Source organism: Notolepis coatsorum (genome assembly GCF_963971535.1).
Source record: "Notolepis coatsorum genome assembly, chromosome: 6".
Lineage (NCBI taxonomy): Eukaryota > Metazoa > Chordata > Actinopteri > Aulopiformes > Paralepididae > Notolepis > Notolepis coatsorum.
The window spans coordinates 24,910,422-24,931,651 of NC_140170.1; the positions used below are offsets into that span (position 1 = coordinate 24,910,422).

Here is a 21,230-nt window from a genome sequence, read left to right on the forward strand (position 1 = left end):
ATCCCCAACACTCTCTTGATGGGGCGGCTGGACCCCGCGCTCCCACAGACAGTGTACAGGCCTGAAGAAGCGAACGGCCGAAGAATGTGGAGGTACAGTCAAGTATTGGCTGACAAGTTTTGGAACAGTTTCCTCCTCCACTATCTACCGTCTCTACAGACCCGCCAGAAATGGGTGAAAGAAAGAGACAATTTGACAGAAGGAACAGTCGTCATGATTATCGACCAGTCACTACCCCGAGCTATGTGGCCGGCCGGCCGCGTAAGCAAAGTGATCACTGGTGCCGACGGAAAGGTCAGAGCGGCAGAAGTGCTCGTCCAAGGGCGGACATATACCAGACCCGTGGCGAGGCTGATAGAGTTGCCAAGGCTCCCCGACACTTTTGATGACGACCATGACCCCCTGACTTTGTGAACTGCCCTACCCTCACAACTGACATTGAGTAGTGGACAGTGCGGTTAATCTGTCTCTGCTTATCTAATTAGGTGGGACTAATTAGGAGGCGGCTGTTACGAAGGATCAGATTAAACCGAATATATATATTTACTACTTGATATATATTGTATAATATTTGTATATCGTCTGATATCCCTTGTGTATTCTTTGTACATATACACGGAATATCCCTTTACCTAGTACAGACCATAATATTTCGTTCTCCTATTGGACAGCGGTCCCTTAGGCGCCACTGCCATACCCCCAAGGTCTAGTTCAAAGTCACCGCCAAAGACATGCCTGGACATGACCGGCTCTGTGCAAGAATACGAGACAGGAATAAGGCTGGTACTAGTTTGTTCACCTAACGTATAAATACGGCGCAGGTGAATACAGAAGTAATCGAGTTACCCAAGTGAAGCCTCACACCACGATACAACGTGCGGTGAAGTAGGGCCCGTTTGGCCCCAAAATAGAGCATTGAGACCGCGTGCGAATTGATAGCTGAAGTATCAGAGTTTAACGCTGTACAGTCGAGTTCGACCTATTCTATTATTTCAGTAATAGTCTATTTATGTATAGTGTATCGTGCGGCTACCGTTCTACAGTGACCAGCATTACCAACGTTTCCTCGTACCAGCTAGTGTGCTTATCCAGGCTGGGCAGCTTAACCTGGCGCCTTCATCCGAGGAGCCCTAGACGAGGACCGTGTGGATATGTACACTGGATAACCTACCCGACGACTGCATAGCCCTTTTCGGCTGGATTATATTTGCTTTGGTCCTGTAGCTGATGGAGCGGAGAATCGTCTACACCCACAATTGTGTGGGATTTACCCTGTGAGGAGCAACGTCGAGCCCGCCTCTAAGACGCCTGAGGCTGGCTAGCTTTCTTCCATGCAGAGCTGCATGCCGGAGAATAGCTGTTATTCGTCTGCGGATCAAGAGATTATTGCACCGTCTCCTGTACCTGGAGTCTCCTTATTCTTCGTTGACCCAGACTTTCGTTACCGACAAATCCTCTCCCCTTGCTGGCCTACAACCGGAGGGACCCTACTAGTATCTCCCGCTGCCCTACTAGTGTACCATAGATATAATTCCTAAGATACAGGTGGTATTCATTATCTCCTGCGTAATATTATAATGGACTTACGCTCTTGACTTACTCACGCACATTCTTCGCCTTACAAGCGCGACTCTAAGTAAAGTAATGTAATTTACTATTATTGCTGCTAATAAATATTATTCTAACCAAGATTTGTGTGGAACCGTGTCATTGTGGAGGTGTTCATCTCATATACCTGTGTACTGTATGGCCAGTAGTAATGTACATAAGACAGTAGTGGTTTAATGATACCATACTTATTTAATACAGTCAGGGAATTGTACCCCTCAGTTACACATACGCTTGCAGTAGTTCTTAGTTCTCTTATATACTTTGATTCTATTGTCACCATGAATGCATATATATGCTTACTACATGTATTTATTGCTCCAACTCCACCCACTACAAACATGGGAACTCTCTAACCCCTGTCCCCATCTCTCTGAGTGGTTGTCTCGTAGTGTTGGCCAAGGTGGTGGATGTCTCGGGGTGATGGCCAAGATTGCAGTAACTGTTCTACCCCCACATTGGTTATGTGCACCACTGAGATCATGGATCAGCTTCATACTGCCTTCTGTCTGACCTGCAGCGTCGAACCATACCTGCTTTGCCTTGACCTATTCTGAGTGGTTTCTCCTGCCCCCGGGGCATATGGCCCTGAGCCATCGTCTTGTATCCCATCCTGTATACATATGCTTGCAGTTGTTCTTAGTTCTATTTATTACTTGATTTCGCGATTCTCTTATATTCTCTGATTCTATTCACATATATGCTTACTATATGTATCTATTCTATTCACATATATGCTTACTATATGTATCTATTCTATTCACATATATGCTTGCTTATACAATGGCATGCAAATTTCTTGATTCTGATTTGCTGAAACAGTCAAGTTAGACGTTGTTATTTCGTATAACACACTCCACGTGACCCCAGATCCCTCCCACAACCGAATTCTTCTTTTTTTCTGTCTGAATGAATCCGCCATAGATAGACAAATGGAAGTATGAATAGCTTTTGAACGAATCCTCCAAAAAAGATACAGTCAAATGGAATATGTTAGTTTGTTACATACACATGGATTATGTAATTAATTTGTCATGACCCATTGTGAAACAAAAGAAAAATCGCGGACTGTATTATTTTCCTCGCTGTGTGAAAAACTACAGAAAATTGCGTCTGAGGGGAATGGCCACTGGCTGAGTGCTCTCTGTCTCTGTGTCGGAGAGGAGAGAAGCACAGACAACATGAGAGAGGAGAGATGGGACGCACCTAAATCCATTGCAGGGTGAAAATTTGCCGCAAAACATTAATATCTTTGGAGCCGTGTGTTAAATTGTAGGCTGAATCGGGATGATCTTCTCTCGTCACAATTGAAATTGTATATTACCGATGTAATATTAGTTCGTTACACATATGTTGGATTATGTAATTGGTTTGTCATGACCCATTGTCAAAACAATAATAAATCGCGGGATTTATATGAAGTTTGTTAGATGGCATGCTTTGTAGCATCTCCTTCTGCTTCTAGACACAGAGGCAATTACATTTTTTCTTACCTACTTTTTCTGTGGATGGTTTTGTGAATAAATCTCCATTATGATTCAATTACTGTGTGTTTATTATATAGCAATAAGGTTGGGTGAATTCGGCCATTGTATAAACGCATTACATCACTTGAAGTCGTGTGTTATACGCCTGTCTAACGCCTGTCCCCGTCTCCCTGTGAGTGGATGTCTCGTGGTGAAGACCGGAGTCGGAGTGGTGGACGTCCCGTGGTGATGGCCGGGAGGATGCGATCCTCTCTACGCCTCTCCCCATACATCAAATGGATCCGTCATCAGCTCCATTCTATTTTCAATCTTTCAAAATGTTCTTATTGCATGTACATATTTGTGTTTCATTACACGTATATGTACATACTTACAAACTGTTTCGCCTGTTTTATAGCAACACCGACATCTAAGAAGGGAGATCCCGCCTTGAACGGCCCTTCTAAGGTTTCTCCCCTCCACATTGCCTGTGGTGCTTTTTTCCTATTGCTAGGTTTTTAGTTAGTTTTTCCTTACCTTCGCATGGGGTATGTCTTGAAGTGTTGCATTTATTTATTTTACATTTTCTTTTGGATTTCATGGTGTTTTTTGTTTTGTTCTTGATTTATTGTGATGTTTCTCCTTGACTTGTTTAAAGAAGACGGGTCCGGCCCATGGGGACATTAACACTTTGACTGCCATGAAACGTCTTTTCACGTCATTGCTGGCCATGCTCAAGTTGCCGGGGGACGCTGTACAGCGTCCTTATATCAATATTTCAAAAATCTGCGATCGGATTCATATGTCCCCTCCGCTGGCCTGAGATCCACCAGCAGGACCCACTGAGCTCTCTGGCGGTTCAGGAGCGCCATCTGGTGGCCGATCGGCGCAATCGCCAAACAGGATGTTGAATAGAGGTTGTCCTAGACGACCGTAGTACTTCCGGCGCTCGCTATAGGTCCCGCGACTCTGGCTCGTCACACTACACAGTGATCGATTGCCAATAACTCGATAAACAACATGATTTGGACGTATATACCATTATACAAGCTGGAGATGGACCGGGTAAATTTACATCCCATAATGATAAGATTTCAACTCGACGATGATCGCCCAACGGCGCGCGGAGACTGGGGTGAGTTTCAGCGTGTAACGTTACCGTCTTCGATACTAACTGCTATTATCAACATTTGACCCATGTCATGTACAGAGGTCTATTGACCATACAAGATAGTAATCTGGGCAGGTGTTACATGAGCAAAAAACAACCCCCTCAGTAGAAAAATGCTTCTCAAACAGTCCCGGGTAGGCAGATAGTAAACAAAGACGTTTTCAAATGGTAAATTAAGGTTTTATTGCATAGTGGGGGTTTCAACCCACGGCCCTTTTCCCAAAAGGAAAAGGGGATGTTGTCGGTGGGGATTTCAACCCACGCACACACAAAGGGGAAAAGGGAATGGAGGACAAACAAGACATATAAATAAAGTGGCAATGGCATACAGCCTACCAACACATATATATATACAGTTCCACTTGAAGGGAACAATAGCAAAAGGGCAGTAAAGTATCACTTCACACTTAGTGGAAAATAGGCACATAGGCCAACAAGAGGATACTCACTCAGATAGAGAAGTGGCACATAGGCCAACAATATATATATATATATATGCACACAACAGTGGTCTAACAATGGCAACCTCACTCCTCTCTAGTCACCAGCAATTGACTGAGACTGAGGCGCCGAGACGTGTGTGTGCTGTCAGGTATTTGGCTACCCATCCCTCTTGAGCTAATTGCCAATCAGCTGTCATTCATTAGCAATCAGCACTCTTCAGTAGGGATGGGCAGCACCTGACAGGGAGAGAAGAGACAGCATTAGCTCTCATGTTTACACACACACACATCATCTACAAAACATAACACATTAAATATACTAACCTGATGTTCAGAAGGTGTCATAAATACAGTAATAATGGTAATGACCAACCCACGTACCCAGGTACGTAACACCTCCCCCCATAAGAGCGAACCTGTAGGGTTAGCAAAACATTATTACTTATTACCCAACATCCGATTAGTACCACACACCAGGGAAAACAGAAACAACAAAAACAAAATTCTCCTCTCACAATCAATGCACGTATGCAAAAATAGACGCGCAGTGACGTCATTGAAAACTGCATGTAGCACACACCGACTACCGAATGCAAACCGGTCTCAAAAATGCGGTGAGATCTAACTCACAAAAAACCATGTCAAATGCACATGGTCAGCTACACACCCAGACTCCACCGCTTTAGAGCTCGCTTTAGAGTTTTTCTGCTCGGGCGACCCTGCTTGACGAATGCAACTTCAGGTGGTAGTGGTATGTCTTCCATCATCAACTCTCCAATAAAGGGTTCGGGAACTACCAGCTCCCCCTGAACGCTACATACAGCAACCTCTTCCATCTCTCCAACAGATGGCCCCCTGTCCTCGGCGAGAGCCGCCTCGCCACCGACAGAGTCACTCAATGACAAAACTTGAGTTCGCATTCCGTCCTGTGCCTTGGTGACAACACAAGCAGAAAACACATTGGGGTGATTATTATCAACATTATCACAACACAAGTCAGCCAATGGAGCCTTTTCAACCCCCACTACAGGAATCACACTCTCCCCAGCAAACTTGCTCGCCACGACAAAATCAACACTCACACCTTTTGGTTTCTGGGCTGACTTTGTGATTTTGTCCTGTCGCTTCCTCAGCGTACGACATCCTTTCACCACATGGCCTGTCTCTTTACAATAATTGCACACCACCGGTCTCCTAGACGGCGGCGAGCGTGGCCGGATTGCCGACTCAATCAACGCATCGCACAGAACTTTCCCCCCAGCTATATCATTTCCCATGATAAAATCAATTCCGGCTACCGGAAAAGAGGAACGAACCGCCACGGGAAAACAACCTGTGACTAGCTTCGACCGCACATGTATCATATGTAACGGAGCGGGCGTGTAGCCCATCTCTATTCCGCACACAATAGCACTTGTATTACAAGACGACTCCACACTTAACGGCAATACATCCGGCAGCATAAAGGACTGTGAACCACCTGTATCACGAAGGATCCTCACCTTGCGCTGGTCACAGACCTTACCCGACAGTGACACAAAACCAGAAGATATAAAAGGATCAAAACAACTGTCCGGTTTCCTCCGCCCAGGGCGTGAGACAGTGCTAACCAACCCCACCACCTTTGGTTCCTGAGCTGGCCTGTCAGTATGTTGCCGATCGCGCACAAATGCATAACAGTCCGCCGCCAAATGACCTTGCTTGCTACAATAATCACAATGTCTCTTTTCTGACGGAGGCGAGCGTGGTCGAAATGATCGCTCGTCGCCTCCTACATACACACCATTTTGCACAGAACCATGTGATGCAGAAACATTTTTGTGGATCATTGCCAACTCGTCACACAAAACTGCAGCTTCCTGGAGAGTAGAAACCTTTCGCTCCTCCAACTGTATTATCATGTGTTCGGGCACAAATTTTTTAAATTGTTCCATGAGGAGTAACTCGCTCAAAGCCTCGACCCCATCCACTTTACACGCTTCACACCAACGAGTGAACACCATCTGTTGTTCATGGGAAAATGCGACATGTGTTTGCGAGGGAGCTTTACTTAGTCCCCTAAACCGCTGCCTATAAGCCTCCGGCACCAGTTCATATACGCGCAAGACAGCACCCTTCACTTTCTCATATACCATGCTGTCCTCCTTTGATAAAAACTGGCATGCGTCCTGAGCCCTACCCGTGAGCCTATATTGCACCAATAGTGCCCACTGATCCTCCGGCCAATTCGCAGCCCCCGCTACCCGCTCAAAATTCAAAAAAAATGTCTCCACCTCAGATTCGCGAAAAACAGGAACCATAGCAATATGTTGCCCAACACTAAAACTGCCATGGCCACCTTCAGATGAGGGTGAAGAAGAGCCAACACTCCCCAGCTCCATCCTCTTCAGTGTAATCTGGAGCTCTCTATCTCTCTCCTTCTCTTCCCTGTTTCTCTCAGCTGCTCTGTCCTCCCTATCTCGTACAGCTCCCTGTCTCTCTCAGCTGCTCTGTCCTGTCTATCTCTCTCAGCTGCTTTGTCCTCTCTGTCAGCTCTGTCCCGTCTATCTCTCTCAGCTGCTCTGTCCTCTCTGTCAGCTGCTCTGTCCTCCCTGTCTCTGTCCTCTCTGCGCAACAGCGCTCTCTCCTCCATCTGGAGACGGGCCAAACGCAGACTAGAGCGCGCATGGCCAGAAGACGTGGAGTCTTTATCCGAATCGCCCGCGCCTCATTCTCAGTCAATTGCTCAGTCTTTGAGTAGAGTGAGGTTGCCATTGTGTTTACATGTTTGTGGGAGATGTATATACTGTTGGCCACCTTGGATTCATCCTGCACATGGGTAGAGTGGTGTTTCTATGTTTAAGAAGGTGAGCTTGTATGTTTAAGTATATGTATGTAGATCTTGTTGGCTTCCTAGATTCATCCTAAGCCGTGAGATGTACTGTTAGAGCGGTGGTTCATCCCACACTCCCTGTGAGAGGAGGTGGATTGGTGTTCATCCTAAACTGGAGCATGGTTAGAGTGGTGGTTCTTTGTGTTTGTCCAGACTTGTTTACTATTATACTTCCCTTGTTTGTTCTCCCCTTATATCTCCCTGTTTGTTAATTGTTGTGGGTTGAAATCCCCACCGACGACATCCCCTTTTCCCTTTGGGAAAGGGCAGTGGGTTGAAACCCCCACATTTGAATAAAACCTTAATTTACCATTTGAAAACATCTTGTGTTTGTTATTACCTACCTGCCCGGGACTATTTTGAAAACATTTACTGAGAGAGGCTGTTTCTGTTCATGTACAGCCTACTCCAGATACTCTTCAGGTGCGGTCGTTTGACCTTCGTACAATTGGTATTGGTGACCAGCGCAAGGTGAGGATCCTTCGTGATACAGGTGGTTCACAGTCCTTTATTCTGTCAATTGCTAGCGACTAGAGAAGAGTGAGGTTGCCATGGTTAACCACGGTTGTGTTTATATATATATATTGTTGACCTATGTGCCACTTCTCTAGCTGGGTGAGTGTTATCTTGTTGGCCTTTGTGCCTGTTCCCACTGAGTGTGGACTGATATTTCACTGCCCTCTGTGCTGTTGTGTCATTCAAGTAGAGCTGTATATATATATATATATTGGTAGGCTGTATGCCATTGCCACTTTATTTATATGTCTTGTTTGTCCTCCCATACCTTTTCCCTTTGTGTGTGTTGTGGGTTGGAATCCCCACTGACAACATCCCCTTTTCCCTTTGGGAAAAGGCCGTGGGTTGAAACCCCCACATTGCAAATAAACGTAATTTACCATTTGAAAAACGTCTTTGTTTACTATCTGCCTACCCGGGACTGTTTGAGAAGCATTTTTCTACTGAGAGGGTTGTTTCTGCTCATGTACCACCTGCCCAGTTACTATCTTGTATGGTCGATAGACCTCTGTACATGACACAGCGTGTTGTTAATTTTCGAGAGAGAGAGAGAGAGAGAGAGAGAGAGAGAGAGAGAGAGAGAGAGAGAGAGAGAGAGAGAGAGAGAGAGAGAGAGAGAGAGAGAGAGAGAGAGAGAGAGAGAGAGAGAGTTGAGATCGGGGTGTGAGTGTTTGGAAACCTAGCTGCATGGACTCTGTGATCATATTGATTGATGGCAATGGTGATAGTTGTACTGTAACTGTACCTACTTAAATATCCGTATGCTTTTGGTTTCACCGACGCTCTGACGCACACAGTAGTGTGTGGTTTCACGATACGTGCGCACGCGCGTGTTTGTGTGCAGTGTGGCATTGTGCTACCTTGGTACATGTACATTTTTGGTATCGATCGACCCCCCTGGGAAAAAATTCACGAGCCGCCACTGGGTCCTAGTATGCTTCCTTGTGGAACACCAGGAATGGCAGATGGCACTCAGATGCAGAATAACAGCCAGGCAATGAGCCAGGTAGTGAGGGACTCGGGAGAGATACAGTAGAGCGAAAGTCAATTAACGTTGATGTCAAGATGGACAGTGGAAGAAAGAGAAAGGGTGGAGGAGAGAGGGATAAAACAAAGAAAAAGAAAGGCCCTTACAGGAGATGCTGCTAAATCCGGCAACATTTATCAAATGTTTTCTTTCACCAAGGTCAAGGAACCAGCAGGTTAGTCAGTGATAAAAATAAACATGTGGATGTTAGCTAGCTAACGTTACCATGCAATGCATCTCCCCTGTCAAAAGCCCAATGTTAAATCTGCCAAGAAACAAATAAATAATTTAACCCTTGTGTCTGAAAACTAAATTGTTATACTCTTACCATATTATTAGGGGACTAAATTGAAAAACGCCATAAAAAGATTATATGTTGAAATAATTTCCCACTTTCTTTTCCATAAATATTTTATTCAACTTCAGATTAAAAACGAAATACTCCCACTTTTCTGAAAGGAGTTGTTAAATCTGACAATACAAAAAACAATATGTGGTGGTTATGATTGGGGCTGAAGTTGAATAAACAATTTATGAAAGAGAAAGTCAAAATAATTCCAAGATAATTCAAAGATTACTCACCACATATATTGGCTACAAACATAATCACTGCAAATTTATCAACAAAAATAAGAATCTGATCAGACACAAGGGTTAAGTTGTTGTTCCCGTTCTAATTTCCTCAAAAACATCTAGTCTAGTTAATGTGATCAATATTATTTGACAATTGATGCTTTTTGTTGGAAATTTCAGTCAGTGAGCTCATACTTTGAGCTCATTTTATAGTTAAAATGATTGAGACAACGCAATCTTCTGTCTTCGTTGTGCATGCATGCGTGTGCTCACCACACGCGATACATGTGTCACTATTCTGGCAGTGGCTACTGTTATTATAGTATTGTAATGAAAGGTCTGTTATTTAATGTTTGTGTAAAGGGCTATTTTAACTGGTGATGGGTAGTGCATCAGTAAAGTGAATATGGTATTGTGCTCTTGCTCTGTTTGAATAGATGGAGAGAGTGGTTAACTGTATTATAATAGTAAATAGAAAAATATGTTGTGCTCTTGCTTTTTTCTTTTTGAAGGTGGAGAGAGTAGCATTGCTAGTACCACAACAGTTTTATTTGAGGTTCATAACAGTACATTGTACTAAGCAATTGTTGGCTCATTAGTTTGTGATTCACATGCACTAAAATGCACCAGAATGCAGGGAATTAAGTCTTTGTAACAAAAAAAAATCCTGGTGGGGGACTCCCAGACCCCCCGCTTAAAAAGTGGCCTGATTGGGGCTATATTTCGCGCTATATCTCCCGGTATGAATTATTTCCCCAGTCCGGCCCTGAGTGTGTTACTATGAAAATTCACTAGAATGCATCATTTGAAAAGCGTGGAAAGCATCTCATTCCTCACCTACTGCATCAACGTGTGGTTCTTCAGCTGCACAGCTGCAGAGAGGAAGGCGCTCCAGAGGGTCAACTCGGCCCAGAAAATCATCGGATGCCTTCTCCCCTCACTGGAAGAACTATACAACTCCTGCTGTCTTAAGAAGGCAGTCAAAATACTGAAGGAACCACACCACCCGGGCAACAAACACCTCATACGGCTGCGCTCGGGCAGGCGCTTCAACGTCATGCCCACCCGGACAAAAGAAACATGATGACACCGCTGAACTGAGTGCAGTGGGTTAGAGAGAGAGAGTCCAGGTGAAGTGACGCGATGCAACTTGTAGTGTGCAGGGTGAGCCAGTCAGACAATAGATAGAGTCAGATAGAGGTGTTAAACGAGGCGATTTAGAAATGGGCAATGGGGAAATACATTGCGTTGGACAGAGGGTGGAACACGAAAAACGGCAATGACGTAACCACTACACCTCCCTATAGATAATGTCTAGTATTTTCTGTACTCTATTTAAATTGTTTCTATTTTTGTTTTTGTTTTACTGTCATTTGAACCTGTACTGGATACAGTATTTTATGTCATTCATTCAATCATTCATCCCTCCAATTAGCAGCAATTAGCTTCTCAAATATCTGTTTACATGTTTAAGGAAAAATATGAAACGGTCATGAATTACCATTGAATCCAATAGCGTTAAATGAAAATGACTTAGAGTTGAGAAAACGGTACTGAAGTGTGCGGGTGGGAGGAGCTCTGAGACTCAGTTCTGAGTCCATTTATGAACCACATGAGAGAAAAGCTAGAGGTCACACAGGCTTAAGACAGCTGCCTGCTGTTTATTCTTTTGACTGTTTCTTTCTTTTCTTCTTGATATTTTTATTATTTGTATATGTTGTATATGTTGTTGTTGTTGTTGTTGTTTAAAAGAAGACTTGCTGAATCTATAATAAATGGTTAATAAAAAAAACATTTGAAACAATAACTTCTTTGAGCAAGGTACATCAATATTTTGTAAAAATATAAAAAAGAGAATATGAAAATATTTAGTTTTTCAGTGTAACATAAGTAACCTTCAAACTGACTATAGGGCTTAAACCACTACACCTTGTATTCTACATCCTTATATTTAATGGTTATCGTGTGCAGTATCACAATTAATAAAACGATAACACATCATTCGCCAGGCCAATATACAGATTACAAAACATACATTCAAAATTAAATCTAGTAAATGTACAAACCAATGACCTCATTCTGACCTCCGACAAGTCCAAGATCTCAAATAAAGGGGTTATAGCATGCGGGTTAAGTGATCATTATATGATATTCTGTACCCGAAAAAAACTAAAACAAAAGGCTGGCTGCCACAAAACAGTCACATCTAGAGACCTCAAAACCTACTCTAGCGAGGCCTTCAACCTTGAACTGGAGAGTCTGGACTGGTCAGATGAACTCAATGGTACACTGGTTGAAGAAACATGGCTTGGTTTCAAAACCAAATTCTCAGCAATACTAAACGACATGGCCCCCCTAAGAACCACCAGGGTAAAAAATCGCGCTGAGCCGTGGATGCACTCCGAAATACTGGCCGCTATGAAAATCAGAGACAAAAAATGCTCTGAGTTTCGTAAAAGTCAGTCAAAGCTTACTAAAAGCACGAGCAGTGAACTCCAAGCCCACGTGACTGAACTCAAACTAGAAAGAAACAGACTAAGAAACGACGTAAACTCCATGATCAAAACTGCAAAAAAGAATTTCATCAATGACAAAACTGAGGAAAACAAAAACAAACCACGTGAACTTTGGAAATTACTCAATAATCAACTAGGATGCAGTAAAAAACTTAAAACCAGATTCTCAAACATAAACATAAAAACGGACAACACGCTCATCACAGACAAGCTGGATGTAGCCAATTACTTAAAAATTTTCTTCACAAACATAGCCACAACACTGGTAAACAAACTACCCTCCCACTCAGGGCTTTATGGGGTAGAACACATAGTAGCTTACTACAAAAACCTAGGGGTCCGCAAGGACGACTTCAAGCTGGAAATGGTAACAACAGATGAGGTACTCAATAAACTGAGCGCCCTCCAACCTAACAAGGCCACTGGCCATGACAACATCCCCTCCAAATTCCTCAGAGACTCAGCAGCCGCCATCACCCCAATCATCACACACATAATAAACCTCTCCATAAAACAGGGACACGTCCCCAAGGACTTCAAAATTGCGAGGGTGACCCCTCTGCACAAAAAGGGCAGCAAATTAGACCCAGGCAACTACCGCCCTGTTTCTATTCTCACCTCCATCTCGAAAGTCATGGAAAAAATAGTCTACGAACAGGTCGAAAAGTACCTAGCGGAAAAAAATCTAATCTACGAATTCCAATCTGGCTTCAGAACATCCCACTCCACTGACACATGCCTTCTCTATTTGAATGACAACATCAAACAAGAGGTGGACGCAGGCAAATACTGCGGCATGGTCATGCTGGACCTACAAAAGGCCTTTGACACGGTCAATCACTCCATTCTGATTGACAAGCTAAAAGCAATTGGTTTTGATAGTCTATCAGTGAGCTGGATGCAATCCTACCTTGAGGGGAGGGAACAGATGGTGGAGGTAAACGGTACCCTATCCCCCCCCCTCACAGTGAGCTGTGGTGTTCCACAAGGAAGCATACTAGGACCGCTACTGTTCCTAATTTATGCAAATGACATGTCGTCAGCTTGTGACTGCAACTTGTTCCTGTTTGCGGACGACTCAGCCCTGCTGGTCTCTGACAAGAACAAGTTACAGGTTGAAAAAACCCTCAGCTCGGAACTAGGCAGAATCTGCATATGGCTCGCTGATAACAAACTATCATTACACATGGGCAAAACAGAGTCCATTCTCTTCGGTTCAAATAACAAACTCAGCAAGACCGACGGCTTCTCAGTTACAGTGGGTGACAATATTGTCACAAGGAAAGATGAAATTACCTACCTGGGTTCCATCCTAGAGGCTAATCTCTCCTGTGACAAAATGGCATCCAATGTAATAAAAAAAGTCAACCAACGAACTCGATTCTTGTACCGGATCTCCTCTCTGGTAAACAAGAACACCCTGAAGACTCTGGCAGGAGCACTCATTCAGGGGTACTACGACTATGCTTGCACCTCATGGTACCAAAGCACCTCAAAGGCGCTAAAAACAAAATTACAAACATCTCAAAACAAACTGGTCAGACTACTGCTTGACCTTACTCCTAGAACCCACCTCACCCCTGCCCACTTTGACAACCTAGGATGGCTTAAAGTAGACGACAGAGTACAACAACTTGCAATGGGCCTGGTCTACAAGATACACTACACGACCAAGGTACCCATGTACATGTCAAAATACTTCCCAAAGGTCAGTGAATACCACGATCACAACACCAGAGGGAGCTCCACAAATCATGTTAAACCCAGATTCGGCTCAAATAAGGGACTAAACACGTTTCGCAATTATGCCACATCAATGTGGAACGCCCTACCCAAAGCTGTAAAGGAATGTGGATCACTACCCACTTTCAAAACCTCTCTCAAGGGACACCTACGGGAGACTGCAATTCAACACTGGCCCCTGTAAATATCCTAACCCAACCCCCTCCAATGTACAGTCATTTACCTAGTATGGTTTTGTCAATAGTTCAATGTACAATTTTGTTTGTTTGTACAGTGTCTCCTCCCCCCCCCCCCCCCCTCAATGTACAGTTTTACTTGTTTATACAGTGTGCCCCCCCCCCCCAACCACCTCCAATGTAAATTACCCAGTATGGTTGTCAATATCCCAATGTACCCAACCCCCCCCACCCAACCTCCTCCAATGTACAGTTTCTACGTCAAATGTATATACTCCCTTTTCTTGACTCCTTCTGTATCACAAACAGTACTGTATTTGCAAATCTGGTATGTCATAAATGTATAGATGTAGCAGTACTGACTATCTGTATGTCATGTACATGTATGTCATAATGATGAATTGAAAATGGGGGACCCTGATGTAAACAAGACGAAAGTCTTTCTCTGGTCTGCATCCCCTTAACAATTGTGTGTATTGAGCTGTACTGTATTGTACCCATTCTGCAATCTGTTAATAAAGTTTTCAATCAATCAATCAATCAATCAATCAATCAATTCTAGATAGACACTAGAAAGATATGCAGCCAGTATGAGCTTCTAGAGAGACAGTAGGATCTATCAAATATCAAATATCCACACCCACACGGGTCCTTCTGGGTTTAGATGTCCACGTTTATTTAGTAAGAATAAAAAACAAAAGACAAAATGCACAATATTCTATGAATAGTCATTCTTCCTAAGCGAAGAGACCGACCCAAATCCCACAGTAATGACCAAAATAACCAAAGGTGATCAAATACAAATACAATTGTTGCATATTGTTGTATGAAAATAAAGAGTATGAAAATAAAGAATTTTGACTTCCCCACATGCAAAAGGAACAGAGGTATTGAAGATGGGAATCAAATATGTGAATATGCAAATCCAATCAAACTAACTTTACCCCGGTAGGCTATAAACTGTGTCCCTCAGAGCAATGATAGAGTGACTGAGTGAATGTAACTCCTAATGACCTCATCTTTCACAACTCAGCATCTTCAAGATCAATTTAAATCCAAAACCCTGGGTAGAGGAGCTGTGAATGTCACTGATCTCTACTTCAGCTCACAAAACTCAGCCTTCCCAGAGTAATATACATGAAGTCCAGGATAGAGAGGCTGAGTGAATGTGGTGTTGACTCTGTGCAGGAGGGTCATGGTGTCAGAGACGCTGTAGAAGGACAGAGTACCTGCCCTGTGATCCAGGTACACTCCTATTCTGGAGGACCGGGGGCCCCGTACTGTGATCCTCTTGTTATTGTGTCTGAAGTAGTAATCACTTTGTGTGCACTCTAAAGCCCAGGATTTGGAATTTAATCCAAATACACAGTCCACCCTGGTGCCTGTTCTACTAATGTCTTTGTAGGAGGCTGCTACAGTAACCCCTCGACTCCACTCCACCTCCCAGTAACAGCGTCCAGTCAGACCTTCTCTACCCAGAACCTGACAACACCATCCAATAAATCTTTCTGGGTGATTAGGATATGACTGCTTTTGATACACATATGTTGCTTTTCTGTTCCCCTCAGACAAAGACAGATGTGTGTTTGCTGTGTTTGGGTCCAGTGTGATCTGAGAGGAATATTGTAAGAAGTCAGCTCTGGTCTTGGGCTCTGGTGGCAGTAAAACATTAACTGCATTCACTGTTGTTGAGATTCTGGGCCACTGCTCTTTCAGAATGTCCTCTAGTTTGTCTCTCAGCTCAGACACGACCTCAGTCACATCTGCAAAGTACAGGAGAGGAAGGACACCGATGCTGGGTGAGTCTGTAGACTCACTGGGACTGGAGAGGGGGGGTAACTCTGTAGAAAGTGGATGTGGTCCTCTGTGTGTGAGAGCTGCTCCAGCTCAGTGGCTCTCCTCCTCAGGTCCGCTATCTCCTGCTCCAGTCTCTTCTGCAGTTCTTCAGCCTGAGTCACCTTGGTCCTCTGTCGGGCTCTGATGACCTTCTTCAGCTCAGTAAACATTCTCTCACTGTCCTTCACTGCTTTATCAGCAGAGCGATTGAGAGAATCAACAGCCTGTTGGGCCTCTTTGAGTCGCTTCTCTCTCTCCTGGACTCTCTGGTGGACTTTCTGCTGACTCATGTCAAGCTCTTTCTGTCTCCCCGTCCTTTCTGCTGCAGCTGAGACTGTATCATGGCCTTTATGTTTATCCATGGAACACAAATAACAGATGCACTGCTGATCAGTACGACAGAAAACATCCAGAATCCTGTCATGACGAGAGCAGGTGTTCTCCTGAAGCCGTGTGGAGGCTTTGACCAGCTTGTGTTTCTTTAACGGAGCTACAGTATAATGAGGCTGGAGGTAAGTTTCACAGAAAGAGGTCAGACATACCAGGCAGAGGGCTTTCCGCTTTCTCCCAGTGCAGAAATCACAGGCCACATCTGCAGGTCCAGCATAACAGTGATCAGGAGGAGCAGGTTGGAGTCCTGTCTTCATTAGTTGTTCTATCACTTCAGCCAGCATGTTGTTTTTCTTCAGAACAGGCCTCGGAGTAAAAGTCTCCCTGCACTGGGGACATGTGTAGATCCCCCTCTGATCATCATGATCCCAGCAGTCTGTAATACAGCCCATACAGTAGCTGTGTCCACAGGGAATAGTTACCGGATCCTTCAGTACATCCAGACAGAGAGAACAGCAGAACTGGTCCCAGTACAGATCAACTCCTTGCTGCGCCATTTTATTCTGCAAAGACAAAGACAAGAGTGGGTCATTCTCATGAAATCAATGATTTACCATGGCCGTTATCTTTTCTAAATAAAGGTTAACATTTATTCAAGTAAACAAAACATAATATTAAAGAAAGAAATTTGCTCTTTCTTGTACAATGAGTTGTTTACTCATAACAATTCATTATTTTAATATTTTAGTACATTTTGTGCTTAAATTCTCATTAGCGCAATGTGTCCACATTGATTTCTATGGACCATTGACTTAATTTTATATTTAATAAACTCAAAATGTTTCTCTAAAACTTTAATAATATTGTTTATTTGTGTCAGCAAGGAAATTCTGATGAATTATACAAATTACAAATTAATGATTTTTTTGTGGAAAACATAATGTCCATGGATGCAGTTCTCATTCTCCGCAACAGTTTTCACCTTCCTGTTAAGACTACAGTATTTTTTAAATAAAGTTTTATTGTCCCATGATGCATCACAAAGAAGACAAGCTAGAAGATGCCTACAAGGTAAGTTAAGTAATCTCAATGGTTAACACTTAAAAGTTCTAACTTCCCGCTTCAGCCCTTGTACACGACAAAATTGATTCTCATTACTGAAACATGAAGTATTACTTGTTTGAAAAAAGTTTTGATCATCAATATTTGATCAATACAAAGGTTAATACATTCCTAACATGTGCCATGATTTTTTTTTGCCGATGTCATCATGGCTGTTTCGGTAATGAGAACTTCTCTTTCGGCAATGAGAATTTGGTAACACATCACATAACTTTGTCATTAAATAGTAATAATTGGTAACACTTCAACATTAAGTGTTCATAAGGTTGTAATTACATAGTAATAATAAAATGTGTATCATCAACAGTTCATTTTGATGTAATTTACTAACTTTCCTGTTTCATTGCAGACAGTCAGCCACTGAGAAAAAGAAAGCATTAGCAAAGGCTAGGCTAGCAAAATTCAGAGAAAAGGTTTACAACAACCCTGACCTGCTAGACGAGTACAGACGGAAGGAGAGAGAGAGGTTAGGGGGGTTGGAAATGGTACAGTCATTAGCAAACATGCTAGTTTATAGGAAGCCTCATACAAGCCATTTAGTTGATAGGATGTCCAGCATTCTGGCCCTTACTAGAGGATGTGTACACACTCGCACTTTGTAAGCCATTCAGTCCCTACTGTAGGATACACACACACACACACACACAGATACACACAGGGAGAACCCTACTGTAGGACACACATATGCACAGGGTCTGTCCATATATGTTTTTCCTAATTTTATGGTATGCTTCCTTTCCATTTCTAGATATCAAAAACGAAAGGAAAATGGTAAGATCAAGAAAATGGAAGATCTTACCTCCAAACAATATGAAAGGAAACAAAAACAATGGAGAGAAAATTCGAACAGGTATTATGCTAAAAAGAAAACACTGAATGCCATCTTGGATTTGACTCCTCCCTCCATCAATGAGCCAGATGCCGCACAGGTACCGGAGCAAGATGGAGGCCTACCGGTACCACCAAGCCCCCCAGAACTGCCATCAAACTGCCCAACACCAGAGCAGACGTCCACCCCCCAAGCAAGAAGAAAAAGGAGGATGCAGGATGTCAAGGTAGTACAAGTCCCGAAAATACTCTAACCTAACAAAGCAGCCTAGAAGGCTACAAGAAAAAACTAAAAAGGACCAGCACCTTTGATAGGCACCATTGAGAAGAGAGCCACCCACCGGAGAGCCCAAGACCCTGCCCAACAACAGCCAGAGACGATTGATGGGACATGTTGTGAGTCGTTTCTTGCACCAGGATGACAACTCAACCGTCATCAATGACAAAACAGGGGAAGTCCGCAAGAAAGGACAAGTGTTCAGGAAGAGGGCACTGACTGACACTATGGAGAGACTACATGTTACATTTCTCAGTCAGCATCCTCGCTACAAACTCTCAAGGGCTCAGTTCTGCAGACTGAAGCCCTTTTGGACCGTGAGACCAAACGTTTCCCAAAGAGAAACCTGTGCCTGCAAAATCCACAAGAATTTCCAATTCAAAATCAAGAAGCTTCACCAGTTTCGGATTGTTGCCACACCATCCACAACTGAAATAGTTGAGTCCTGTGTCTGCAGCTCAAGTGATATGGAATGCATGTACAGAAGGTGCATTCAATGCCAAGGCAAAACCTTCCCTACAACTATTGATCCATCAACCAAGGGAAACATAATTTCCTGGGACCAGTGGCTTACCCGGACAGGTAAAATCACAAAAAAGGGAAAAGATGGTAGATGGTGCACTGGAGGAGACGAATGTCAAAATCACAGCACTGGAGAAGACACACACATCTATCGACAAACTTGTTGACCTCACTCAGGACCATGTAAATAAACTGGCCATTCATGTGTATAACATCCAGCACCAGGTCCAGAGGCTGAAGTCACTCAAGGAGAGCCTTACTGAGAAAGAGATGGCCGTCCACATTGTTTACAGTGAGGTGACCAGTGACCACCCACGCTATTGTAATCTATACTATTTATTTTTATTTATTTATTATTTATTCCGCCGATTTTTGTCCACTAACTCCTGCCAGAGCTTTCACACCACACACAAGTGTAAGGTACCAAAATGACCGGCTTGAGGACGGCTAAATGGCGCAGTGGGCAAGGCGCTCGCCACTAACGCAGGAGATGCTGGGTTCGAGCCCAGCTCTCGCCATTGCTTCCGGCTTGGCTGGTCGTTCATACTAATACAATTGGCAGTATTAGGGGGTGGGAAAGCCGGTGGGGAGCGGACGTTGTGGACAGCGACTCCTACAGGTCGGTTGGTGCACCTGTACAGCAGAATCAGGAAGTAACAGGGGCAGCGTGAGCTTCCCACGTGTTACTCCTCGCCACTGAGAGATTGCGCTGTACAGGTGAAAAGATGCGACGGCTGCCTCCTCGTGTACCGGAGGGGACATGTGATGCAAGGCTTCGTCATCACTGCAGCCGACCAGTGGGAGGCATGGTCTGGCAACGTTCGAGACAGGGGGGGGGTGAATTGAAGGGAGAATTGGCGAGGCGAAATTGGGATGGGAGAAAAATAGAAAAGAAATGGGAGAAAAAGTGGATACAAAAATAAAAACGACGGTTTGGTCCAACTCGAGTTGCTATAACTTTTTGGAAAGTTTCACCGCACCGTTTGGCTACAAATCGACTTTAAACGGGAAATGTTGGTCATAAGGAATGAGTGGCAGAACATTCTAGAACATTTGTGATGTCACAGTATGATGTCACAATAGAACATTCTAAAACATTTGTGATGTTACAGTATGTCATAATAGCACATTCTAGAACATTTGTGATGTCACAGTATGATGTCATAATAGTTCATTCTAGAACATTTGTGATGTCACAGTATGATGTCATAATAGTTCATTCTAGAACATTTGTGATGTCACAGTATGATGTCATAATAGAACATTCTAGAACATTTGTGATGTCACAGTATGATGTCATAATAGAACATTCTAGAACATTTGTGTATCTATTCAACAATTCATAGACCCTCTCCCGTTGGCCGGCGGTGCACAGGGATCACCCACACCTTCACAATTTCCCCGTGCGGACAGCTAGCTAGCCGTTGTGGACACTCACCTTAGGCATCTTGTTTGAGAAATGCAGGCTTCAGTCTATGTGTTGTTTAGTCTATCTGTCTGAACACCTGTTTCAAGATGCACAATGAGATCTTCTGAGAGAATTGTTGAATACATATAGAACACAAATGTTCTAGAATGTTTGATTATGACATCATACTGTGACATCACAACGGAACATATTTTTGAGTTCTATTTGAATAATATAAATAATAATGTTTGGTAAGGCTGTCCCCGAAGCCTGTTTTTGGGATTCAAACTTCGTCAGGGTTTTTCGAACGGACGTTCGAACCTTCGTTTTTAATTTTTTAAAAATGTAAAAAAATAATAATAATTATTATACTTTTTTTTCTTTTTTTTTAATCCTCAAACTAAATCCTCAATTTGAATAAAGTGATTAATCTGATTAAACGGACGTTCGAACCTTCGTTTTTAATAAAATAAATAATAAAAAAATAAATAAAAGTATAATTTTTTTAATATCCTCAAATAAAGTGATTTATCTGATTAAATTAGTCTTTTTTCATTCAGTATTCAATATTGTCTGATTCAATATTAACATTCAGTATTCAAGTAGAACAGCTAGCTAGCCATTGTGGACACTCACCTTAAGCATCTTGTTTGAGCTATGCAGGCTTCAGTCTGTGTCAGTCCTGATTCTTCTTCAGAATGAGATCTTCTGAGAGAATTGTTAGAATTGTTCTATATATAGAACACAAATGTTCTAGAATGTTCTATTATGACATCATACTGTGACATCACTAATG

General features: G+C 43.2%; 1 protein-coding gene across 1 annotated transcript in view; it reads right to left on the bottom strand.

The window, feature by feature from the left end:
* Nucleotides 1–15,206: 15,206 nt before the first annotated feature.
* LOC311229410 (tripartite motif-containing protein 16-like) overlaps nt 15,207–21,230 on the bottom strand; it is a gene marked incomplete at both ends in the record, with an annotated part of 36,415 nt that continues 30,391 nt past the window's right edge. Inside the window, 2 exon segments of the mRNA XM_084315494.1 lie at nt 15,207–15,946; nt 15,949–16,453. Coding sequence (XP_084171620.1) covers nt 15,207–15,946; nt 15,949–16,453 — 1,245 coding nt within the window.